General features: G+C 42.1%; 1 protein-coding gene across 1 annotated transcript in view; it reads right to left on the minus strand.

Moving 5' to 3' along the window:
• ITPK1 (inositol-tetrakisphosphate 1-kinase) overlaps positions 1-23,819 on the minus strand; it is a 138,456-nt gene that overhangs the window by 7,426 nt on the left and 107,211 nt on the right. The window contains exons 6-10 of the mRNA XM_057370629.1: positions 11,944-12,042; positions 10,059-10,099; positions 5,910-6,075; positions 4,846-4,913; positions 3,212-3,374 (exon numbers count right to left, since the gene is read on the minus strand). Of these exons, the coding sequence (XP_057226612.1) occupies positions 3,212-3,374; positions 4,846-4,913; positions 5,910-6,075; positions 10,059-10,099; positions 11,944-12,042 (537 nt within the window). The remainder of the gene's footprint in view (positions 1-3,211; positions 3,375-4,845; positions 4,914-5,909; positions 6,076-10,058; positions 10,100-11,943; positions 12,043-23,819) is intronic.

Below are 23,819 nucleotides of genomic sequence, written 5' to 3' on the forward strand. Positions count from 1 at the left end.
CAGGCACAGTTCTATCATTGCTTTCATTTCAAAATTGAACCAGACATGCAACGTATGGGTRCAATGTCTTGAAATGGACCTTAACTGCTACTGCATTACCTAAAACTGTTATCAGCTTGCCTTAGTATTTAGAGGTGACATATGACATTCAGTGTTATTTAATGGGATAGGCTGATTGTTTTAAAATGTCTATAAAAGTATCCTGGAGGTGACCTGGCATTAATACAGGAGACTGAAGCAATAAATAAGTTTAAAAGACCCATGTGAATAGCTCACATTCACACAGCAGCACATGAGCAGAACCAGAGACCACAAAGTAAATACACATTTAAAAAACACTTTTAGTGATGTGATCACTGGGCAGAAGAGTTCCTCAGATCCATAAATAAYTCAATTTTAATTTCCATTCTCCTGTAAAGACCAACTTCCTTAGGCAGTAAAAAACCCAACTTCCTGGAAAATATGAAGTAAGAATGTAATTTCACCTTGTGATAAATGTGGGGATTTTATAGTGTATTTATATGCCATATGTTAACCAATTAAGTCTTATTTAGGCTGCTACATTACTTTGGATTTTATCGCACTTGGTCCCAACTCGTAGATACTTAACAAGTCACACAAAATATCAGCAATGTGAGACAACAGCTCAGTTTTCCTTTCTCAAAGGCCCTTGACAGGATTCACCAAACAAATAGCTCATTTCAAAACACCAAGTTTCCCAGTGCCCCACACGATAATCCACTGTCAGCAGGGGGCAACTAGGACTCCTAGGGCTGGCCATGGTGGTCAGAACAGGATCTCCACCCCTTGGAGAGAAGTGCTTGTTGCACTTTCTTGCTTATGTAAAAACCACGGGATTAGCCTTCAAATCTACTCAGAGTGCTTCAAACACCCCGGGAATAAGCCATCTCCATAGTAACAGCTTTAATATTCAGACAGGAGATCCATAGTACCCTAGTGTTCTGTGTCTGATCATTGAAAACAAACTAGTCTTGTTGGAGGGCACCTGGCAAACTTGTAAAAAAGTTGCTTTAAATATTTAATAGGAATAAGATGGCCAATTATTCTATCTTGACATCAGCAGATGTTAGTCAAAGGAAGCTGTATGTAACAGGCAGGCTCCCTCTGTGCAAACYCTTTGCACACTGGATGGAAGTGCCCAAGTAATTCTGCCTGGCCACTCAGAAGAAACTTCACAAACTTGTAAAACAGAAATATAAGGAAGGGAAGAAGACAACTAGGTATCTCAACCCTTGGATCACAGGACACCTGGGGAAGGCTGCAAACTGTGGGTATCTCCTCACTTGGTTCACCTAGGGCTCCTGCAGGCTTCTCAAACAAGTCAGTTGTGGGACCTCACTGTGCTGCAGTGATAACAAAATCAAGAAGTGGAGATTAAATTACACCTTCAGAAACGACCAGCAGTGAATTTGGGATTTGTATCACACAGGGAATCTGTGGGAGGATGTTACATTTTGCCTGCCTAAAACATAACTTGCATGAATCGTGCTCCAGCAGGTGCTATCCTAACAGTGTCCATTTGAAACCATTTTGGAAATGCTTGTCCACAAGATACCTGAGTTTTGCTATGCTGAAAACAGTCTCCAGAGTCCTGTGGCTGAGCGTGGACAGGAAAGACATCCACCCAGCAAAGCATCTGAAAACAAGTGCCTACCTCAGTGAGCTTTGGTGGAGGCAGGAAACGGCTATGAACATTTATAAGCTATCATTACAGATGCTACCTGCCCGATTTTTCAGACACTCTCTGTGATCGGGTACGCTCGGCTTTTCTGCATCTTCCCCTGGTCAGAGAGAAATGGACAGACCATGTCCTGCATTTACAGCAACGTCTTAACACATACAAAGTGCATATTCAGATTTGATGCTGCCATCTAAGATGCAGATTCATCAGAGCCAGCGGTTCACCTGCAGGGTGAGAGCCTGCAGCTGCTAGGGCTGGGTGAGCTCAGCCACAGCCACAGGACAGCAGGCTATGTGGAACCCTTCCTCTCACTTATCTGAGGTCAGATAAACATAACCCCAACATGCTTCGTGACTGTGCCTACAGTTAGACATCTCAGCTGGTAACCATGGCTAAATATAGTAACAGTAGTTTCCCACAGAACAAAATACACAATAGGTCTTTCAGACATTTATCTTTAAAATCTTTTTGAAGGGTTCTGGTGCTAATGAAGCAGATAACAGATAACATCCTCCCACAGGTACACATGCTCTCAATTCTGTCATTAACCTCATCTCAAGATCACATCCATGGAGTGGCAGATTTAAATGAACTTAAAGCCTGGTAAACACAAAAGAYTGCACACATGAAAGGCAGCAAGCCTTTGGGCAGCTGGACAAGGCTTTGGTCAGGCTTGGCCCCAAGCCATGGCTTGAGTTCCATGAAAGAAGCTGTGAATATTCTTTAAAGGGCACCTCTTCCCCATTGTTTTTTAAAGCAGTGGTGCAGAGATAATGCCCAGGAGGGTTGGCTCCAGTTAGGCTGTACTTCAACTCTTTTAGSTTAGGATGATTTGAGGAAGAAGAGCAAGGGAAGGACCCTCCCTTCCTGGGTCTGCATGGAGCCAGGAACAGAGACATCCCACTGCTGATGCAGCCTGCCAGTGACTCTTTTGAGATGGACTAAGTTAGAACTTCTCACTAGCAAGGTGCTGGCTCTGTCAGTGGAGTTGGTCCTTGAAGCTCTTCAGCCTTTAATCATACCAGCCTTTGGAGGGAAATGCAGTTGTCTGTGCTGAACATGCTTTTGAGCAAGAGTATTCTGTGCTGAGATGTAACTTTGCTTCTGTTGCATTTCACCCCATAGCTTCTTCCCTGACCTCAGCAGCCTTGAGAACAAGGGCTCATCTCTCTCAATTCTGCTTTTACAAATTTGAAGGCAATTTTTTCTCTCCCCAGCCTTCTCTCCCATAGGACCCAGCACACAGTCCCACACTGCAATTCCTGAGCTTCCCTTTGCAGAGAAGGGCATGACAACTGGCCAATAAAATTCCACTGTATCTCCTAMGAGCTGATACTTCAGTTGCAAATTCTAAATCTAGATTAGAGTTTTTCCCTTCCCAGCTTGGCCTGTATTTGATCTCAGAACCATCTGACTCCTGCTGTCCCATCCCCAACCTGGGAGGCAATGATATGAGACAAGAGCACTAAAACTTGCTCCACAAAGCAGGCATGGAAAGGCCTTTCTTACCTGGGAATGCATTTATATCAATGACTGCATGCTGCCCAGTCTGATTGTTAATGATGATATCAATTCCAAAGAGGGAAACTCCCAGAGCTTGCCGCAGCGCTTTAGAGATTTCCCGGATGACGTCGTCATTTGGCCGCTCAAATACTCCTTCAATTTTATCCAACTATAATGTAAAAAGACACATTACTAAGGGACTCTGAAACAGTCTTTTTAGTGGAAAGATTGATTTTCAGAAGTTTCCAGGTGAAATCCACCAAATCTAATTGCAGAGAACCAGTGGCATGAAACCAAGAAAGACACCAAAGAGAAACTGCTTTCATAATTCAGAATCTTTCCTAAACTGGAAGTTTATYTGCTTTAAAGCATCTAGTCCTTCTTCTTTATCCTGGTGCAGCTAGAGAAGCAAAGCAGTGTAGGAACAAATGGAGAATCAACCTCACTATTTTAAGTAGCAGATCTACACCTTAAAAAACATACAGGTGGCATGTTTAGCCCTGTGCTGCAAAAGTTCTGGCTATCATTGTTATTTCAGTGCAGATCAAGATCTGTGTTGAAGGCTGATAGGACAGACTCCTGCTGTTAGTTTAATCTGAGTCATACAGTACACCTCAGCTGATATCTTAAGGGCAGAGCATACCTTTTATGTGGGTTTCCATGTATAAATTATTTTGTCAGTATTTATTAAAATGAGTGACTCAGCTGACTTATGACTGGAGAATGCACTTTTCTTCACTTTTTAAACAGCATGTTACACAGCAGAAATATGCTGTTATGCCTACACGACTGGAATATGTATGTGTATGACTGAGATGGCAGGCAAACTGCAGGAGSGCACTCTGTAAGTTTGAAAGTAAATTTTTGGTAATGGCTTCTCTCTCAACATAACCACAAAGGGATTTGTGACTAGCACAGTTACAGTTTTAATATTGAGCATGCCTACCAGTGTTGCATACAGAATTCAAAATCAAATATGAAACTAGTCCCCAGCAGAGCTTGTGAAACAGAAAAGAATCTTCAGACTCAAGGGATTGAAAGGACCCAGTGCTGTAAAGTGACTTTCTCAGTAGCCAAGTGCCCAAGAACTTGTAATGATTCATATGKGCAAATCTTATTAAAAGGACTGGTAATGCTAGCATGAAACTGTGCAGTGTGCTGGCACTGCTGGTCTCAAAGGACATGCAGAAATGGTCCCATGGTCACAGTTTGGGCATGCTCACATGGCAGACAACTACTGGCCCTCTGTGGCCTTGTGCCAACACAATTTCTATGATTCAATTTTCACTGTTTGTCTTTCCTCACAGAACTGAGTCCTAGAAGGATGATTTATATTTATTAATCTCTCTGGACAAGAAAAAGTCAGGTGTTTGCATTTAGAACCTCCTTCCCTTTGCYCTAGATTAGCCCTGGGTAGTTTGGGAAGCAGCACAGCCCTACAAATTTTTCCTCACCGGAGCTCGGTAAGGAGAACCAGAGTGGGACACAGTCATTCTGGTTCGTGGTACCAAACAGACCTCAGCCTGCAACACAGAAGCAGACAGCTTGTGAGAGAGAGTCACTAGCTACTAACACTGCCATAAGAAAGGATTAGATAGGTTTCCAGCTGTACTAGAGGAAAAAAGACCAAATGTACTTACCGCTGTTAAGACAGATGAGGACTCTGGTTTGGAAACATTGTGGCTGTTGAAAAATATTGATTCTCTGTCTGCAATTAAAAACAGGTTGTAGATAACTTGATACCAGGTTTTAATTTCCAAAGGAATAGTGCAAGGAACAGTAGGTGGCAGTGCAGCCCCGGGAATCTACTCCTGGTCCCAACCATSCACCCCACCCATAGGGCTCTCTTCCCTGGTGGCACTGGGCATACACGAACATACTAGGATCAGCCTAAAATACTAAGCAAAGTGACAGAAAACGGGCATTTGTTCATCCATCTCCTTTAGTTTGATCCCATCTTCACCTCCTGGATTTTTCCAGGAGCTAGCAGATCCTGCTCCCATCCATGTGCTGCTAATTTTTTTATGCTTTTGGTGGGTCACAGAATGCACCTCTCTGGAAAGGAGCTTTTTTCCATAAAGGAAATCTCAGTAATCTTTAATGAAAACTCTTCAACTGTTTCTTTCTAGTAACATACAGAATAATCACTCTTGTCACTGACAAATTCATTCTTCCTTCCCCCCAAAACAGCTGGTATCTACAAACCAAAGGACGCTTCCCACCAAGGTTTTACAACACATGAACAGGGAGGTTCATTTAGGGGAGAGCACAAGCCATCTTTAATTTAATCACACACCACATATATTCAAGGTAAAAATAGGGAAGGGAAGTTCTGAAATGATGGAATCCAGGAAATTCTCTCCAAAGCACATTTATAAACAAACTCAGGAACAAATGACACATGAACTTACTGTGAAAGGAGAGAACTTCTCTCCCTCTCCTCCTTTCCACAAGACATAAAACACTGTTTAACAGGTAAGACTCAGGTTACCATTGCATAAATATTTACTATATGAATGTCATTTGTACGTATTCCAGAGCAGGTGAGTTATCTCCCTTCCYACTGAAACAATACAGGAAAGGAAACACGGTATGTCAAAACCAGCTGCTTTCACTTCAGCAGTCTTTCACAGATATTTTTTTCGAGATGTTTCCTGTTGAGGCTGCAAGAACAGACAACTCCTTTTAAATCAGTACAAGGTACCTGAGATGCCTGCAGAGAAGTTCTTTAGAGATGGTCTTTTCACCACAGTGTAGGATTCCCCGACCACGAAAACTTTATAGAGCACAGCGTTGTGATTGATGAAGCTCTGAATGACACAAGGGGGGCGAACAGCTTTGAGGCCCTCCTGGTTGAAGATGATGGCCATCTGGAAACACACACACACACAGAGTTGTGCACAAGGCTGGCAATAATTTCATGCTCACCCACCACCTGACAAGCAATGAGGGGGAGCATCTACTGGTGGATATATATTGACCATGTRTGAATTCCTTCTCAGCATCTTGTTCTGTTTCATTACATTTCATTTAACTGACACGCAGCTCTGCAAATACTACTRGCAGTGAAGCTTCCATTTTCAACCAACATTTTCTTCGCAGCTCTTTGCAATTTCATTTGCTGCCTTTAGTTGGGGAAGCTACTGCAACTGAAGGTACAATAGAAGTGTAAAACATCTGACCAACACAGTCTGTATTGAATACAAGCCTGTGTCATGAGAACAACAGAAGGAACAGCTCTGAGCACTACATGAGTTATTCCCCACAGCTCTATTCCCCCGATTTGGTTCAGCCCAATTACAACAGCCTAAGCACCAGGGCTTCACGCACACCATCAGAGAACATTTCTCAGACTCTAGTAGTTCTTACTGCTAACAAATGCTGACCTATCAATTTTCCTAGCTTGATTTCACCCCATTACTTCAAATAGATAGTCCTCTTGAAGACACTGGAATAAATATGCCAAAAAGGAAGGCATTTATTGGGCCTTATGAAGGATGACCAGCAGCTGCCTCAAACAGCATGGAAGCAATGTTAGTAGGTGCACAGAAATACTTCGATAAAACAACTTCAGCACATGTTACACTGGTCTTTCCACTGACCTCTCCATTACCATGCTTACATGCATATATAATTAGTATTGCAGTGCCCTGTATTGCAGGTTTTTTATTAAAGTATGGATTGTGCCATGGCTTCTACACAGAACAAGAAGTTAGCACTACTCTGGCACAAGTGATGAAATTGCATATACCCGTGTGCCCCTACAGAGTAGTGAGGATACGCTCAGGTTTGCTCCCCATCCTCAAAGCCCTGAAAAAGCTATTCTCTAATTATCTGAATATTGACTGAATTTTTGCTAACACCTTAGTTTTTTTCTGTAAAAAATACCAAATATAATAGGGTTTGTTCTTCAAAAACATGTCTGTTGTAAACGATGTGGTGATTACATATTCATAGTTAGAAGTCTGAGCACATTTTTGTCCTTAATCCTCCTTATCTGGTAGACAACATGAGATCAAATAAATGTCTGCACACATGCACAATAACTCGGTAGATAAACATTTTCTGAGTTTAAGTCAATGTGTGCGTTCAATACCTCCTTGCAGCTGATATTCTTACTGTCTCTATTACACAGCAGAGAGTGAATTTGTGAGTGGTAACAACCTGTGCACATTTCTCTAACAGACAGAATCRTCCATCAAGATGATTCACAGCAACAACATCACAACTCGTTTGTCTCTCACAGGTGGCAAGAAACACTGCCCTCTTCTTCCTCCTGTGTAGATTGTTGGCATTATAGTATCCACAACATCACACTGGCAAGAACTGTGCTRTTCCTAGAGTGTTCTCTTCCAGTATTAGTTAATTGATTCCCACAAACAAATGCAAGATGAACAGGTATTTATCAGCCTGTTTTAGAAATGTGGAAAGCCAGARTTTATCTTTCACAGCACAGCACTGACCTAGGCTATTGGAAGCGATGTGAAGCCTCTTCTGCAAAGCTCTGTGCTGGCAGYCCCATGGACTAGCAGACAACCCATATAACTCCTGTGGTGTTGTGTTATGCTGGTTCACTGCAATGTCTCATGGTTTTTAACATGCATGAATAGAGCTCCAAGAATTTGCTTGCAGGGTGCACTTACTCTTTGTCATCTAGCAGAGACCTGCTGTGTCTGGCAGTAACGTGGGTACAATACTTGATATCATAATTTCCAAATAGCATTTCTCATTATAAATGCAGASCTCTTTTGAAGGCAAAACAAAAATTTGCACAAAGAATTTTTACTGACAATGTCCATAAGGCATTCAGTCTCAAAAGACATTGCGATTCTCCGCCTTTTCCTTCCTGTCTGCTTAAATGCTCAGAAAAAAGAATTCTGGTTACATTTCTTCAGGCTATGGGTCTCTCATGGCAGCTTCACCAAAGGTTAGTTATGTTCCGACCTCCTGGTAGCCAGGAGGCACAACTTTCAGCCATCATCTCTGTTCGAGTTTAACAAACAGCACTGGCAAAATGGGGGTGAAGTGCTGAGCTGCTGAGGCCACTGCTAGTGCAGAGGCCAGGCAGAACTGGGGGCACCACAGCAAGGCTGACACCACCTCAGCTTAACTACGGCGTGTGCTCACGTGGGAAAAGTGGAGTCTGCCAGCCTCACCTGGCAAACTCACACACCAAAATTAAACTCAAGCCTGCACCTTCAGCTGTCCCTGTTAGCCAGTACTTGAACTTTCTTAACAGCCATCTTAGGAAAAAAAGCAGGTTTTCTGGTCAGTGCTTTAGTTTCAGTGTCAGCTCTGCAGTGGGAATATATTCACAAAAAATGGAGTGATTTTACCAAAAATCAAATAAGGAGTCATTAATAAAACAGGCAACRATTTCTTGCTTCTAGACCTATGCTCCATCTTTTAGACAGACTGTAGTGTAAGCAGGTATTTATTCTATGCTTGTCATTATTGACCATAAGGAATTACAAAACAGTTCCACTCTGATCATAAATATAGTTTTGGATCACTCCTGAGAACTCAGCAACTCCACARTTGATGACTACTACTACTGAAGTACTATGCAAGACTTCAGACTTTTTTCCAGGGGTCTTCTAAGCTCTAGTCATAAGTTCCTGCGAAAAGTGCAGACTAGAACTATATTTTAGTCTAATTTTTGCCCAGAAATGGATCTCTGGCATGAGGCTTAGGAGTTTCTACACTGTATGAAAAAGATCAAAGACAGATCTTTCGAAATAAGGGAAATAAAGTCCAAGCCTAACTGGAACAAGTGCTGAGAGGTTCATGAATTTCAGGTTGCAGTTGCAGAGGAACTCTTAACAGAAAAATCAGCAGGAAAACTGGARTCTTAAATTCATTAGCAATCCAGTCCCTGAGTGTTCTCAGGAATGACAGCAAAAATTTATAGCAGCTGCTCTGGCAGGACTGTCTGTTGGCCTGAAAAATCTCACTGCATTTTTAAAAGGAAATGCTGGTCAGTCAAGATTTCTGCTCATCTAGATTTACAATTTACTTCAGGGCCTTCAGCTCTCAGAGACATTGCAGCAATGTCTCGTAGTGCACGTTTCAGGAGCAGCTGGGAAACCTGGACTGATGACCATGCTGTTAACAAAGGAAGCCAGGAGTTAGGAGAGCCAGCAGCAAGGGCTGGATTCTCAAAACTGATCAGCAGTAAGCAGGAAGGCAGGAAGCACAAATGGAAAAGAATTAAAACAGGACTCAACTCACTTAAATTTAGAGGAAGCTGGTCTCAAGGGTAATGCACTCCTTCCAGGAATATGTAACCATTTTAGCTGCAATTGCCTTACAGGAAGGCAGATAAGTTCTACAAGTCCTGTTCTCCCCATAGATCCCAGTGTATTATTACAACTGAACATGCCTGGAAACCATCTCTATTTGTTACTCCCTTCCCCTCAAGAAAAGAGGCCAGCTGCTCCATCTGAAGCACAAACCCACTTCTCATGTGTACCACATACATATTGGAAAAGTAACTTTCTGGRATGGAAATTTATTTAGTGATTTCTCCCCAGAGGAGATACCGAAGGAGATTCTTTGCAGACAAAGCTGACTGAAGACTACAAAGTGCTATAAACAAGATGATAGAAGCTAGAAACTGCTAAAAATAACTTCCATGTCAGGAGGTTCAAGTCATATTTAAATTCATTTCAGATTTTTGAAAAAATAATGGTGCAGTTAAACATGAGGGAGAGGTGGGARAGAAAAGTTGTTTGGGCACGGCATTCATTCTACCCACTACAGGATTGGAAATCACCAGCCAAACCACCACGGGGGGAGTGGGGGACAAGACATGACTGGAAGGGGGATAATACTGCCAAGTTTTTTAACTCACCTCATGAGAGTTGGTTCCATGGGCCACTCTGGTTTTACAAACTGGGTAAATAAAAAAGAAAAAACAATTCACCACTGAAACAGAACACACAAACCTTTTATAATCGTATTCCCCCCCGACACATGCAAATACTGGAGTCCACCAGACCAAGGCATTGACTGTAACAGACACCAGTGACAGTCTTTTGCTTGAACAGTGTCCTCTCAATTCCTCCCTAAAACTAAGGTGCAAGCACAGATCATTATTAGGACTGGACAGAGTTGCAAAGCATGAACTAACAAGTTAGTGCTAGTACTGGGATTGCSATCATGTCTACTCAGAGCATCTTCACAACTATGTAATTATTTTTCTGAGGCTGTTGCCATTTTACGGGTACCCCAAAACACCCCTGTCCTTAAAACAAAGGAACTGGGACACAGTGGAAAACAACYTGTTTTCCTATCTCCCTGTTTTTAGGGAAGAGCAGTAAGCGTGATGGGCTGAACCAAACCAAGAAACAACTCATTATTCACAGGCAACCATAGAGGAGGACAGAAAAACAGAGAGAGTCCAGTAGTTTTCACATTTTTCATGTTTCGTATCTGCTCTGTATATGCTGGTTCTCACCTCTGTCCTGATTAAGCRGAGAAGTAAAACCAGTAAGAGGAAAGAAACAACATGCTCCTTCTACTATGGGGCCAGAGAAGAGCTGAAGACACTAGGACCCACACAGTGACTAAAGCTGACATTACTTATATGTTAAGCAGAGGAGTGAAAACTTGCAAATAGTGAGGGGGTGGATAGGACAAGACTTCTTTGCAGATTGTTGGGAGAATCAAATTGCCAGGCAAGAGGAGAGGCAGCTATGAAAGGCAGATAACCTGCACTAGAGTCCAAAATAAATTGGTAACTTAAAATTTTGGAAAGTGGTTTATGATTTCTCACAGACATATGCTCTGGAGAACTGGAGCATTTTTAAGAAAAAATAAAAATAGAGACAGGAAAAGGAAAAAACACTCCCAGAATACCATGGTATATTAATTTTCAGTGCTATTTTGCAATTCCATCATCATTTAGTGGGGTTGATTGAGACCTCCTGAATATATGCTGCTGACTACTGAGGACTAGCCAGCCTGCATTGAGAGCACAATGTGAAGAAGAGGGCAAAGCTTTTAAGTATTGCTTCCCAACCTAGCTTCAGGAGACCTGCCTCATTCGGGAGAGCGATGGCAGGGAGGGCAAAACATGCTTTTTCCACGCAACTTTACCTCTGAACCTTACAAATGAGGCAAGCACCAAGGGAACAAACACCGACTAACGATCCTGCTCACTTTATACTGCAAGGAATCAAATAAAGGAACAAATTAAAGCACTAGCCCCACAATGAAACTTGCTACAAAGCACAAACAGTTCATAGCAGCTGTTTGAGCTGTGGGCCCTTGGAGTCTGTTATTTGTGGTAACCCTCTTTCTTTTACCCTCTAAGATTTTATTTGTACCCTGGAGCAGGGAAAGGGAGAGGTGAGTGAAAAAAGAGGGCAGTCAGCAAGGCAGTGATTTTCTCAAGAGAAAAAACGAATGCAGCTGGCAGGAGAAACATCTTGCACAAGTTCAGGGCAAGAGGCTAACTTTGTTAGAACTATTAGCATTTCCCAGGAATGCATGTTTACTGTAGCGAGGTGTTTAAAGTAAGGAACATCAATAAAAGGCAAAGGAAAAGCTGATAGGGAGGGTTTTGTTCCACATTCCAAGCAGATTGCCTCAGCGTTTGTTTCAGGAAGGTTTTAACAACCTTGACACTTTGGGCAGTGAAACCCACACTCCTACAATGTTGGCTATGTTTTGGGGGGTGCATATGCAGTATTTAGAACCTACAAGAAGCACCAAGGAAAAGCCCATGTACATACTGAATGGGAATGCCAGTCCATTCTTCTCTATAAGCTGCAAGGTATCTTCTCCACAGGCACTTGTCAGCTCCATGAAGGGTGGTGAACAGATTCTCTCATCTGCAAGAAAATAAAGACTCAAATGAAGATAAGGAGTTTATAAAGACTCAAATGAAGATGAGGAGTTTAGCTTCTCAGCTGCATCATTACCAGCCCTCTCCATACTAACTGCTTCTTGATAGCCAGCTTATATGAAAGCACCCAGAAGGATTGTAAGCTAGGCCTGAATTTGGGTTTCTGGAAACATTTCAGAAGATGAAAGGCCCAATTTTCAGAAAACCTATACCAAAATATAAAGCCAGTATTTTTGCAGGCAGCAAAAATGATCACCTGGTTAGGAACCAGTGAGGTGAAAAGCAATTGGGATCTTAGCTCTTAACTTTATTCSTTCAAGCATAATTTTCTAAAGCATYTTAAAAAACAGAATGGTCTGCAAATGTGACTGGATTAGGCAGTCTCACAGAGCCATCTCTCCATGGGGCTCCTCAGGTGGCAGATTCCWGTATGTTTACTTCAGACAAGGTGCCAGAGCTGTAATACATTCTGCTGGTCCCTGGGACTGCTCTGCCACAAAAGCAGTGCTCATCTGGCCTGGCAAAGCCAACCAGAGCACTGCTGAGACACCACCATGTCCAGACTTCTCAGCAGGCTCCGGTTAAAGAGAAAAATCACAGGAACCATGGTAAAATTTAACAGAGCAGGTCTGCTGCAGAGTCTGCTGATACTGTGCTTGTTCACATGGGGTTGCGGGAAGGTTGGAGTAAGAAACCAGCCCTCTTAGTGACCTGGYAAGTTGACTTGCTCTAGGATTCACTTCCTGTTCACTGTAGCAGAACTTTGATTGCCCTAGGAATTCAGCAGGAAAAGCAGAAATCACTGTAGGACTCATAGGACTTGATCATAAATTGATCAATAGGGCTAGGTAACAATCTCTGCACAGAGAACCTTGGTTTCAGCCATAGCTCAGACTGGTCACCAGGCCCACAGGCATTCAGACAAAAGCTGGGTACACGTGGACAACACTTACAAAGTCAAATCAAGGGCATCACACAACTATGAGCGACTTCAAATTACCTCCTCAGTGAGCACAGCTTWAAAGAAGTGCCACTTTTGTGGAGTTTGAGCTGTGCCCAGGTTAACTTGGGCCACAAAGGAGTTATAACTTGAGTTAGCTGCACAGTACTGAACACAATTCAGAATGGGTCTGCCAAGACTCGCTTTTAAGACTTTCTTCAAGAGAAACAGCATGACACTTCCTCCAAGAACTACCTGGAGACAAGCACAAATCATGGGAGCAACTGTATCTGACAAACTCAAGTCACAGGTTTATATCAACCAGTGACGTGTCTTGAACATAAGCAAAATATGACTGAATCCAGCCATGTGGAGGCCATGCTGTGCAGATGGTGCAGAAACTGAAAAGTACATATGAACTAAAACCCTAGCAAAGCTAACCAGAACTCTGAAACAGCCATGCATTCAGAAATCACTTTATAAACATTGTTTAGATTAATACTTTTCACTTCATTATAAGTGTATAAATATGAAGAAAACGGAATCACTACAAATAACAGAGATGCAAAACTCTCTACATTTTAGTACATATATCTCAATACATCCCCAAGGCTTTTAGACTCTGTTCATTAAAAGCAYTATTGCTACATGAAGTTTTCTGAGAAAAGGCTATTTTCATACATTCTAAAAGGAGCTGAAAGATTGATGCTTTGAGGTCAACCTCTATAAAACTAAACAAAACATCCCAGATTTCAAAGCTTTCAGTTTGCTGCTATGAAAACAGAGAACAGCATCCAAAAGTGACAGGTACTGTAATATTTACAAGCCTTTGCCAGAGCAAAAGTTCCTTAGTTGGATGAATTTAGGGAATAAGATTTAGTTTACAGATACTTGGGAACAACTTTGGCTTGGCAGCTGTCCCACCCACATGCTTAAGGCTCACAAATAACTTTGCCTTCAGAGTGCAGATACAGAGGAACGTATGGTTCCATCTCACTTCCCTCTGTTCCTCTCTCATGCAAACAGGAATGGGAGACAGGGAGCATTCAGTGGTCCTGCTGACTACATGACAGCTTGCATGGGGAGATGAWGGAAAGGGCAAACAGTAATTTCTTTGACTTTGTCTTAGAAAAGACCACCTGGATCAACAAAAAGTGGCAAAAAAGACTCAGCATCTCAAAGTGCTCCCACTGACTTTGCACAGCACAGGCATTTTCTCCACCAAGAAGGCAATTCTAGCCCACTGAAACCTCTAAAACAGACCATTAATTCACAGCCAGACATGAGGACAAACAAATCCTTGCTCAACACAAGATTTCAGTAGAGCCTACAGCTAGAAAACTRCTGCTCTGAGTTTAATTGCACACACTGAAATTCTAAAGATTGCTGTAGGTTTTTTAAAAAAAAGTCCTCCAGCTGCCAGAAATCATCCTCTCCTCCTTCTCAGGATGGCAAACACATGCTAAAGCTTTCTCTCATCASCAAGCTCCTGCTATCAGAATGACAGCAGTCTCTGCACACCTTCTCTGCACTGAGGTCCRGGACAGACCTCACTCAATGGCTGAGTCAATTCAGTACTGATTTACATCAGCTTGGATCTACAGCATGTGACCCACACAGCGCAAGTGACACCCGGGGCACAATGAACCCTCCCCTCTCCTCCTACCCAGTAAGCTGCTTTCGTGTGAACTTACTGAGCTCTGCTCAGGTGCTGGACCCTTGGCACTGTCACCAYGYCTTTGCAAACCAGCAGTGACAAGAYGCCATGGGAAACCACTGCCAAAAAGAACAACAGTAAATACACACAAACAAGTAAACATAACACTCTAGAGATGAGAAGGGCATCATATATTCTGGCTCCACTGCTGACCCTTTGTACTGCTGCTACAGCCGAACCCTCCAGTCTAAAACCAAGCAATACTCTCATTTGCACCTGAGAGCCCAGTGTGGATGAAGCATTTTAATAAAAGCAGAGAACTACTACAGCACGAGGCCACAGCTCCTGCGGAGCTGCACTGGCCATGCACCACTTGCAGAAGTGACTCTGTCGGGACACAGAGCTGGTACAATCCAGAACCTGTGCTAAGAGCTGATGCTGTTTCTTTTCTGCCACCAGTACTCAGTTCTGTGCTGTGCATTGAGATGCTGCTGAGTGGAAGAGTCTTCTTCTAAAACATCAAGTTTGGAAAAGACTCCACCTCATCCTCCACCCTTGGCTATGTACAAGTGACCTTAAATCCCAGGAGATTATTACATATGCAGTTTCTAATCTTTACACATTGGGTCTGAAATAAAAACTCAGGGATTTCCTCCCTCCCTYTGGATGCACACACTGCATCACACAATAAGATGACCACAATTATTAACACTATCTTCCTTCAGGCAGCCTGTGCTGAACCATATCAGCAGGAAAAATCTGTCCATAAATCTAAGGACTGCTGTGAAGTTAGATGCTGTACATTGCTCTAGTCCACACTTAAAAGAGTGGTATTTCTTTCTTTTCTAAGCACCTGGTAGTATCTGAGAGTCCTCCTGCCTTTGAAATATGGCCAGGACTCCAGGTGAACCTTGTCAGGTCCAGAACTGCCAACTCAACAGCAACAGGGAAAGATTTTTCAGATCACAATGTTCAGCTCTCACTTCAGACAAGTACCAGAAGTATTTGTAGCACTTTTGTTGTTAAAAACAACATCATATAATTAAATTTAAAAGTCAAAATTCTGTCATTTTGTTCCTCCCCCATCTTTGTCCTCATTTTTATTGYGTGCCTTGGCACAAACTTTGTGGTGCCTGTTTTCCATGTTTTCCTTTAAATATTCTCCCCTTTCTTCAAGATTATTGGATCTCAGAGAGAGTTTTCTCTCCTCTTTCTTTTTTTCTGTATTTTTTTTTCTCACCCCCATCTCCATTTCTCATCTATGCTGTTCATTTTTTCAGCTGCTCCTTCTGTTCTTTCAGTGCTACCTACACTTTATCCCTCCACCACCTCTGAACGGAGCTCATGGCTGGGATCATGTTCATTGCAAGTGCAGGGGGAGCGTTTGTAGTGGGACCCCTGAGGACAGCAGGAAGCTGCCACTAATCGGTCACGGGTGACAGGCAGCAATCACAGCATCAGGGCAGTCAGCTCTGGCACACCCTGCTGTGGGGTGAGCTTTGTCAGAGCATTGTTCCATTCCCATGGAGCAACACCATTATTATGAGGGCTTTGACTGATGAAGGCCAATTTACAGGATGAGTAACACAGCTAACCAACAACAGAGAGGTGAAAGAGCACTCAAACCAGGGTGTTGATGCCAGGAGGGGATTATTCCAGATGAAATTCAACAACAGTGACAGAAGCAATGGGATGTGAAGATGGGGGTGATGCAGACTAAAACCTGGCTGGGGAAGAGTTTTCTGGCAATGAGAATTGGTGGAAATCTTTATGCTTGCTCTAGTAAGARATGCTAAGTAATGCCTTGCTGCTCAGGGCAGGGCAGGTAGTCCTTGTGCTATAAATGTTTAAGAATTACCAATACAGTGGGCAGCTGTGGATGACTGCAGGGAAAAAATAAACCATAACAGAAGAAGAACCTATTTGGATTTGTTTGGTCCTTATGATTTTGGACAAGTAAGAAAACAAATAATAGATTGCAGATCCAATGCTCTGAATTCATAGATCAACAAACTGTATTTCCTTGTCTTCAGAAAAGGAGTCTAAAGAGAATTTATGGGAATAGCTCAAAACCTGTATATAGAAAGGAAATACAAACCATGAGAAGGCCACTRCCTATTAAACTTCAGATTTACTGTCTAAACATGTTTCCCTACCTCATAATTCACATCCTTCACTACCTAGCCTGGAGATTAGGAAGTGCAGCAGACAGGCTGAAAAAAAAATCATTTATATATTTATTTATTTATTCTCAGCACCACCAGCTTTTTGCCACAAGACCACAATGCAGTCACCAAACACAGTCTAACTCTGAGCTTCTGTTTGTGAAGWGGAGAGAAGGCTTCACCTCCCCTTGGCCAGGCAGGGCTTTTTGGAACTGGTTTAAGGACTTTCAGGAAATAAGACTTTTTATTCTGCTTAGCAATTCCACATGGAGGACAGCTTGTGCCTGAGTTGCTCTCTGGGCCTGGAAAGATTGTCAGGATTATTCCTGAAAAGACTCCATATTCGACCTCCACATCACACAATGCATTATGCAGAAGAATGACAAAGCTGCTTTGAAAAGTGCTGGTCTCTGGTGTAAACACCCTTAAGAAAAGCACAAAAACATCCATGTCAAAATCAGGACTGGCTCAGGCCCTTCATCATCCAGCACTCATGGAGCAATGTTAAGCCTTAAACTATCAGAAAGATTTACAGCAGATGGTAACAAACTCTAAACTTCCTACTTTGTTGAAAAAAGCCAGTCAAATAGAATAGTTGGCACTACGATTTGAAACTATTTAAGACTCTTTAAAAGTAACTATATTTTCAGTGCTTCACTGTAGCTTCCACTAGCTTGCACTGTGGCACTCTGCTCATGGGGGGATAGTGAGGATACATAGCCAGGGCAATGTCTTTTTCTCCTAATACAATAAGAGCAGCAAATCTGAACTTCCAGCTCACCCCGTCTACTAAATTCAYTTTCAACCAAAAAAACTCCAACCACACAGAGAAGTCGGCAAGGTGTTTTTTTTAAGCATGCAGCTAAATCTCATCTCAAAGCTTTTGTAAACCACAACATGACAGTGTTTTGCCCTTTGAATCGCTTTAATGACTGTAAACTTACAGCTTTGAACTGTAACTTCTGCTAAGGTCAAAAGTTGGTACATCAAGGAGTCAGGAGTCAGTCAGGCTAAGCCAAGCCCAACTTCACAGCAGGCCCAGTCCCTATGAACTAGAAGAACCCCTTCTTCACTCCTCCCTCTAGTAGATAATTTTCCAGTTCAAGCTTCAAAAACCTAAAAACTTTATTTATAAACCCCACAACTTTTGCAGGTTTATTTCAGCACTTTTGGGCTGCATTAAAAATACTCTCAAGTTGTTTTCCCTTCCTTTCAGAAATGCGTGTGTATGAGGAATGTTGGCAGAACAGATATAGTTCAAACATATGTTGATCTATACTCATCACTGAAAAATCAAGGCATATATGAATATCCATGTGTTTGCATCTTACTCATTAAGGCTGTGAGGAAAATTCCAGTTCTCAGGAAAAGACAGCTGCATCTGGGGAGCATTTGGCAACACATTCCAAAGACACAAGAGGGCAGAGCAGACTCAGCTTTGAGGGCACAATTTCAAGCTTACCCTAGCTTGATATRAAAAGAATTGCACACCGAATATCTGTGTTAAATAGAACATCTGCCGAGCAACAGCCTTGCTTTTTAAAAAAGTAGYGATTTTGAAGCATCTGGGCAGCAAGTGAGGAAATCTCAAAACTGAACATAAGTAAGAAACTTCAAAAAAATTCACAGTAACTTGTCATTTCCATACAATTTAGAAGTCCTAATTATGGGCTTTGAACATGATGAWATCAGCTTGGGCTGAAGAGAAAGTATAAACCATGAAATAAAGGCAAAGGTCATAGTAAAGCCAACCTGATGGAGTTTTTTCTCCTAGATGAACTCTTCTTCAGAGACAGCCACTTCACAAAGCTATGGTCTGTATAAGATTCTCTTTTACTTTTTCGATCTAGACTTTCATCTTAGGCCCACTTTCCTTAGTGAGCAGAATCTTTCTGATTCCCAAGAATTCACATCACCCTTTGGGTGCTCAGGCTGAAAGAGGCAGGTTTTGCCAATAAGCATTCAGCTTACTTGCGGTGATGGAGCCTCACAGGCACCCAAACAGCAGAGGAGCACAGCTACAGACATGCCCTCAGTTAAAATGTACCTGTGGTGAAACACAGGCATTGACACAGCCTAATAAAGTGAGYTCACGACCATATAACAATTCAAGTGGTGAAAAATTATCTCTTTCAGGAGACAGAGTAAAGGCTGGGAGATGAATGTTCATCATCAAATAACTTTATTTTTCAGCAGGCAAAAGGGTTACCCACCACCTTGCAAATGCAAGGGACAGGAAGTTTTGTAGTTGAATTTTAAAAACAAGCACATCTCACCACAGAAAAAGGAGGCAAATGAACTAGCTGTCCAAGACAAGAAAATAAACCTTCTGGTGCTTCTTAGACGCTTTGTACGTAAGAACATTAGGGAAAACTCTCTTACAAGTAACAAAGAAGGGTGGAGAATACCTGCTAGAAAGCTTTTGTTGAAAGAGTGTAATTTGTTTCTTAGAGCATTGAAGCTGTACCAAAATTGGGGACTCATTTTACAGGCAGAAGTGTTTCCAACATTACAGGAAGAATGAAAGCAATTTTCCTCATCAAGGGAAAAATTAAAGGGATTGTTCGGCAAACTCAAAGAAGTMTTTTCTGCATTTTTAGCCCAATAACGTTCCACTCAGAACACTGGCATTGAAAGTATTGGTATCTGCAAAACCCCAAAGGCATTTCAAGATGACAGACTATGCAAAATATACTCTGCATGTCTGCTCTGTGTAAAAATGCAAATGTCAGATTCACTGTGAATACCTGAACCCCAATTAAAACCAACTTAACTGTCTCTAAACAGTAATTTGTATCTGCTGTTTCATAGGCTTACCTATGTATGTTGAATATAGGAATTATACTTAGCATTGCCATTCTCAAGTGACACAAGTCTCCAATTTTAGTACTCTTACCAACAAGGACAACCCTATTATGTAGAACGATAAAAGAGTCTCAGAACCAAGAGCCAGTGTCCAATTACGACTCCTTCCCATTAAATACAGAAGGTACAATGACCCAGAYGCAGGATTTTTTTATGCTTCCTCTCCCAAATACTGAGCTAAGACATTACTTAGAAGTACAAAACAATTTCCAAGTTAAATTTCTACTTGCAAACTACAGAGCTCCAGAACAGGAGCTGGTGGGATGTCCTTTGCATCCCCCTGGCCTAGATAGTGCATAGGTACAGACAGCAGGGTGCACTTATCTGTACACACCCACAGAAAATGGCTGGGGACCACCAGATTTGGGGCAAATATACTGTTATACACTACAGTGTTGGAGCTTGAATGACAGATGTGAACACCAGGGCCGCCACACTGTAACACATACACAGCTCCAAGGTTCCTTCTAGCCATCTAATACACAGGAGAAATTGAGGGCAGAGAAAGCACCAGTTTCCTCCATGCAGTGAGATGCTCATCATTCCCAGGAATCTAAGGAAAGCTGTGAAGAGCCAATGCTGAACTACTTACTGAATTTATTTGTATGTAACTCTACTCACTTAAACCAGTTACTTCTTCTCAGYTGAAGAATCAGTCTTTCCTTGTACTACGTAGAATATGTTATCTAATAAAATAGAAAACGCTTTCATAGCAGGGGGCATRCTGACAGACATGACACAGGCAGCTTTTTCTTGTCTATGATGGAGTTCATTTGAAGATATTAGAGTACCCAGATGAGTAGAGTCCACTGAAGCTCTTTATAKCTCTAATCTAAGAGGGCTGATGGCCCTTAACCAGATCAGTTTAATGAGCTTTTGGAAGATAAATCCTAGGAGATAGTATACAATGCATGTCCCAGGCTTTCAGCAAACACCACTTCCAATCTAYATATGCTGTGTCAGAGGCAAAGCAGCAGCCCACAAGGAGTGCAGAACAGTGATGAAACTCCCTCCGAGGCAGAGAGGTATCCATCCCAAGGACACAAGGGGACTGGAAGGGGCTCTGACAGTATCATTCCATGCTTAGATCAAGCCCCCATAGYACAGCAAGACTCTTGTAGCACCTGTGCCCCTGTTAGAGCCAGAGAGGAACAAGGCCTTTAGTTCCTGTCCCAGATCATGCCAGCAATGACAGAAGAAATGTGCATAAATACCTGCCTTTTATTACTTTACCAACTCATATGTATKTGAACACGAAGTCAAGTACCAAGAGTTTACCTACAGATCTAGAAAAAACACAGTAAGATCTTGGGATAACACTGGGTGACAGGAGAGGCACATTCCTGTCACTGCACAGCTGAGCAGGGCTGACAGCCAACCCTGTGTCTGGGCACCTCCTGTCATCTGTGTTGGGAGGCCATCTCTGTGCTGTGAGACCTAACAGATTTGCCAGAGACTTGGTGACCACTGATTTCATTGGAGTTCCACTATGTAAAGCAGCCAYTCAGAGCACAACTGCATAACTGCAATGCATTTCTTCCTGTGTCATAGGTGAAATGTAAGAATATGGCATTTCAGTAACAGTGGAACRTACAGTCTGAAGATACCTATGCAGAGACTTGAATATCAACAACACAAGTAAATAAGCACCGTCCCAAGTTTCTATGTAACATGGGAAACAAGAAGCTAATGCCCTGCCCTCCACTGTCCTTGCACAGGTTAGCAAACTTCTCTAGCACAGGTGGGACTTTACCTTCTACACTGCCAACCATTCAGAGCTTGCACTGTGTGACATGGAAGGAACAAACTCAAATGAAYAGTCTTTTTTACTCAGAATAATTTTGTATTTTCAGCTGAAGATCATATAGACAATCCTGAAGCATTTAGGAAAAATGTAACTGAAACACTGGTTCTGGCCTTATGGGATTTTGCTCTGCACTTGTTTGCAGTGGTTTAACACCAACCAAGGCTGCTGCCTACTATGGACACCAGTAGGATTCTATGATTTTTCCTAAGTCAGGCGGACTGGGCCCACTCCAAATCAATGAGAAAAAATAACTCCTGAGACAAACAAGCTATGAGTATTTTAAACACCAGAAATAAAAAGTCCTATCTACATGGGAAAGCTTTGTTAGTGTATATTTTTCTGTTCTAATTATGTTAGTATAACTATAGCAAAGGAATGCACACACACCATGTTGTTTACATTGGATTCGTTTCTGTTGGTAAAAGTTTTCAGACAGTCCTGTAAATATTAAGCTATTAGACAGTGCCCAAAGGAGGGCAATAAAAATGGTGAAGGGCACTTGGTCTGTTCAGCCTGGAGAAGAGGAGATTAAGGGGAAGACTGGAGACTTCATTGCAGTCTACAAGTTCCTCGTGAGGSGAMGAGGAGGAGCAGACACTGATGTCTTCTCTGTTGTGACCAGTGCCAGATTGAGGGAACGGCCTGAAGTTGTGTCAGGGGAGGTTTAGGGTGTATTTTAACAAAAGGTTTTCACCTAGTGTTCTGAGCATTGGAACAGGCTTCCCAGGGAAAAGGTCACACCATCAAGCCTGAGAGAATTCAAGAAGTKTTTGGACAATGCTCTCAAGCTCACAGTGTGTCTCTTGGGCATGGTGCTGTGCCATCGAGTTGAACTCAATGATCCCTATGAGTCCTTTCCAACTCAGCATATTCTGTGATCCCTTTGCATAAACAACTGCAAAGCACTGAAGGTAGATATCCCTTTTCCACACCAGATCCCAACACTCATCAAAACACTTTGCAATACCTATGAGAAACTCTTGGGAGGCAAGGACCAGCAGTCCTTACTTACTACCCTGAAACCGTGTTGGGTGTCAGGAGCTGAGTGAGGACAGGCAGCTGTGTAGGAACCTCTTCAAACTCCTAGTCAACTGTTCCCAGTTCCCCAGATGTGCTGCACCTAACCAAGACATACAGGGCATGCAGACTCCTAGAAGGCCAGACTATATCATACCCACCCTTATCATACCCAACACAAAGGAGGCTGTGAGCCCTCTAAGTTGGTAAAACAAGGGATTTCCCTTTTACGCCAGCCAGTGACAGGACACATGACGGTGAGTCAGAGACAGAAGATGCCTCAAGCCACGCAGACACATCCATGTRAAAAACACCACCATAATTTGTGGCTCAGAGTATCTTTGAGACCAGTGAAGAGGAGAGTTCCCACTGTGTTCAGTGTCAATTCCCAGTATTCAAGAGATGCTTTCCCAAAGGAAAAGAAACATCCTGTGCCTTCAAAAAATGCACTTCTTTGAGAAGTAAATAGTTGCACTTGATTTCCACCTGCTGACTGCCTTCCAMCCCACTTTTTGGTGGTTCTCAGTGCTGCAAAGATATGCCAAAATCCCATGTTCTACAATATATATCCTGCACAAAAGAATTTAACAGTAACTAACAAAATAAGTAAAATCACAAGCTAAACTCTATTCTTAATCATGTTGTAAAGTTTTAAACACTACCCAGTCAGAAGAAAGCCAGATTCATACCATATCAGTTGCAGGATCTGAGCTCTGCTCTGTAGATGGATTAGAAAGTTATGGAAAGAGCTAGATTCCTGGCTAATTTTCAAGAAGAGAAACATTGCTAAGCTCAACAAGTTAGACAACTCTCAACATGACCCATCATGGTCTGTATAACACATCTCTGATTTAGCAGACATGCTATTTCCTTTTTGTCTGATCTATTTAATGACTTTTTTCCAGGCTTTGGGAATCTGGGTGCTCATTTTCTCTCTGACAGACTGAAAATGCTGTAACAAAGTCAGGGCAACAGAATAGACAGATAGAGCATTTTCAAAACTATGACTATACCTGTAAGTCTGGGAAAGCTAAATACTTCAAGGGCAATTAATAGATTTCTGAGACATGAAGTTGTGTCTTTCAGTCAAAACTTTACTAATYTGCTTGTTAGTGGATGAAAATAAGTATCTGCAAAAGTTAAAAAAAATAAAACACAGACTATACACTAAGATTAGACTTTTCAACTAGCTAAATGCAGATGAAAGAATGCTCACAAAAATCCASGATACTATCATTGATGTGCATTTTATTTATATAAACTTCTTGAAATACATGAATGATGCATGTTTCACACGCATCAAAGATTCTCC

Source organism: Malurus melanocephalus, unplaced genomic scaffold, assembly GCF_030028575.1.
Source record: "Malurus melanocephalus ecotype Western Australia unplaced genomic scaffold, MMel_1.1 scaffold_129, whole genome shotgun sequence".
NCBI classification, from domain to species: domain Eukaryota; kingdom Metazoa; phylum Chordata; class Aves; order Passeriformes; family Maluridae; genus Malurus; species Malurus melanocephalus.